Source organism: Pyxicephalus adspersus, chromosome 6 (genome assembly GCF_032062135.1).
Source record: "Pyxicephalus adspersus chromosome 6, UCB_Pads_2.0, whole genome shotgun sequence".
Lineage (NCBI taxonomy): Eukaryota > Metazoa > Chordata > Amphibia > Anura > Pyxicephalidae > Pyxicephalus > Pyxicephalus adspersus.
Genome location: NC_092863.1, coordinates 28980714 through 28982220, shown reverse-complemented (window position 1 = coordinate 28982220; position 1507 = coordinate 28980714). Strand labels below are relative to the sequence as shown.

The 1507-nt window shown below is 36.5% G+C and overlaps 1 protein-coding gene across 1 annotated transcript in view; it reads left to right on the top strand.

The window, feature by feature from the left end:
- The first annotated feature begins 623 nt into the window (after window positions 1–623).
- SPIN1 (spindlin 1) overlaps window positions 624–1507 on the top strand; it is an 8127-nt gene continuing 7243 nt past the window's right edge. The window contains exon 1 of the mRNA XM_072413842.1: window positions 624–1001. Coding sequence (XP_072269943.1) covers window positions 648–1001 — 354 coding nt within the window. The 5' untranslated portion in view covers window positions 624–647. The remainder of the gene's footprint in view (window positions 1002–1507) is intronic.

The window sequence follows — 1507 nt, the reverse complement described above, 5'->3', positions numbered from 1 at the left end:
CTTAATCTTTCTCTATGTGTTTAGTAGGCTGCCATCTGTTTGGTCTTTCAGCAGTGGTTTGCTACAAGTTCCTCTTATCTGTCCCTTTTACATCACATTTTCTGTAGAGATTCAGACTGCGTGTAGGCAATGGGTCACATTGTGTAGGTGAGTTAATAGCGAATCAAGTTTTCATTCACTGTAAAGCAAACGTCAGCAGAATCCGTTCTTCATATAAGCACAGTATATTTTATAGTTTATATATATATCTTTTTTATTCCATGAAATACCACTAATCTAGGTTTTTTCACTGGGTTTGAATGAACCCTAGAAGGATCTGCTTCTGACGAGTCCGTTTTGTGTCATAATCTATATTCCTCTTCTGAGAAAGCAGCCGTTAGTGGCAAAGCTGTTTGAGACCTATCCACACTGAATTAAGGCTGAAAATGCAGCCAAAAGTCTGTTTACAAAATGGTACCTTGAAGGGGTGTATAACTTCATTATTAGTTTGTGTTTTTTTTTGTTATTGCATTTTGTTCAGTCATCTTTTGCAGAGACCTGTTCCTTTTTATTTGAAAGTTTAAATGATTAGGAACATTTTTTTGCTACACTGCTCCACAGAAATCCAATGTTCTGTGCTAATAAAAACTGCATTGGTCTGCATTGAAATGATTGCTGTATACTACTATATTTTAGTAAATTTCGCTTCTTCTTTCAGGAAACATCGCAATAACATGGGACCAAGCAAACCAATTTCCCAGCCAAGGAGAAACATCGTTGGTTGCAGAATACAGCATGGATGGAAGGAGGGTAGTGGTCCAATAACCCAATGGAAAGGAACTGTTCTAGATCAAGTGCCAGTAAACCCTTCCCTTTATCTTATAAAGTATGATGGCTTTGATTGTGTTTATGGACTTGAACTCCACAAGGATGAAAGGGTATCGGCTCTTGAGGTTCTTCCAGACAGAGTTGGTAAGCATTCAAGTCTATTTAAATTGTGTATACCAGATAACTTCACTACAGTTTGTTGATAGAGAAGCCTGCTATAAAAGGTAGAAACTATAAGAAAGTTGAGGTGCAAAAGGGGAGTGGAGAGAATGTCACAAGTGGAAGAAGGGGACCTATACTGGAAACTTCATAGAAACTACCCATTGGTACATGAGATCTTTTTATTACATGCCATTTAACAACCTCTGACAGGTGCTGGAGTTGACAACACAACAAAGGTTATATCTGATCCACACCTGGTGGAAATGTCCTCAAATCATCTCATTCTGGATGAAAGGTAAATACTTTATTAAACAAATATTTGGCATAGTAACAAAATATAGTCTGGCTGCCTTCCTATCACACATTTTAGATACACCCCTTAAAAAAAAAAATCCTATTCAAAAATAGGTTAAATAGTTAACAGAATTTACCAGACCTAATTCCCCTAGAATGTGAACATTTTTCAGTGTCTTAAAGTCTGGAATAAGCTGTCTAAATAGGTTACTGAGATGAGTGACTTTTTGTTTTATATATATAT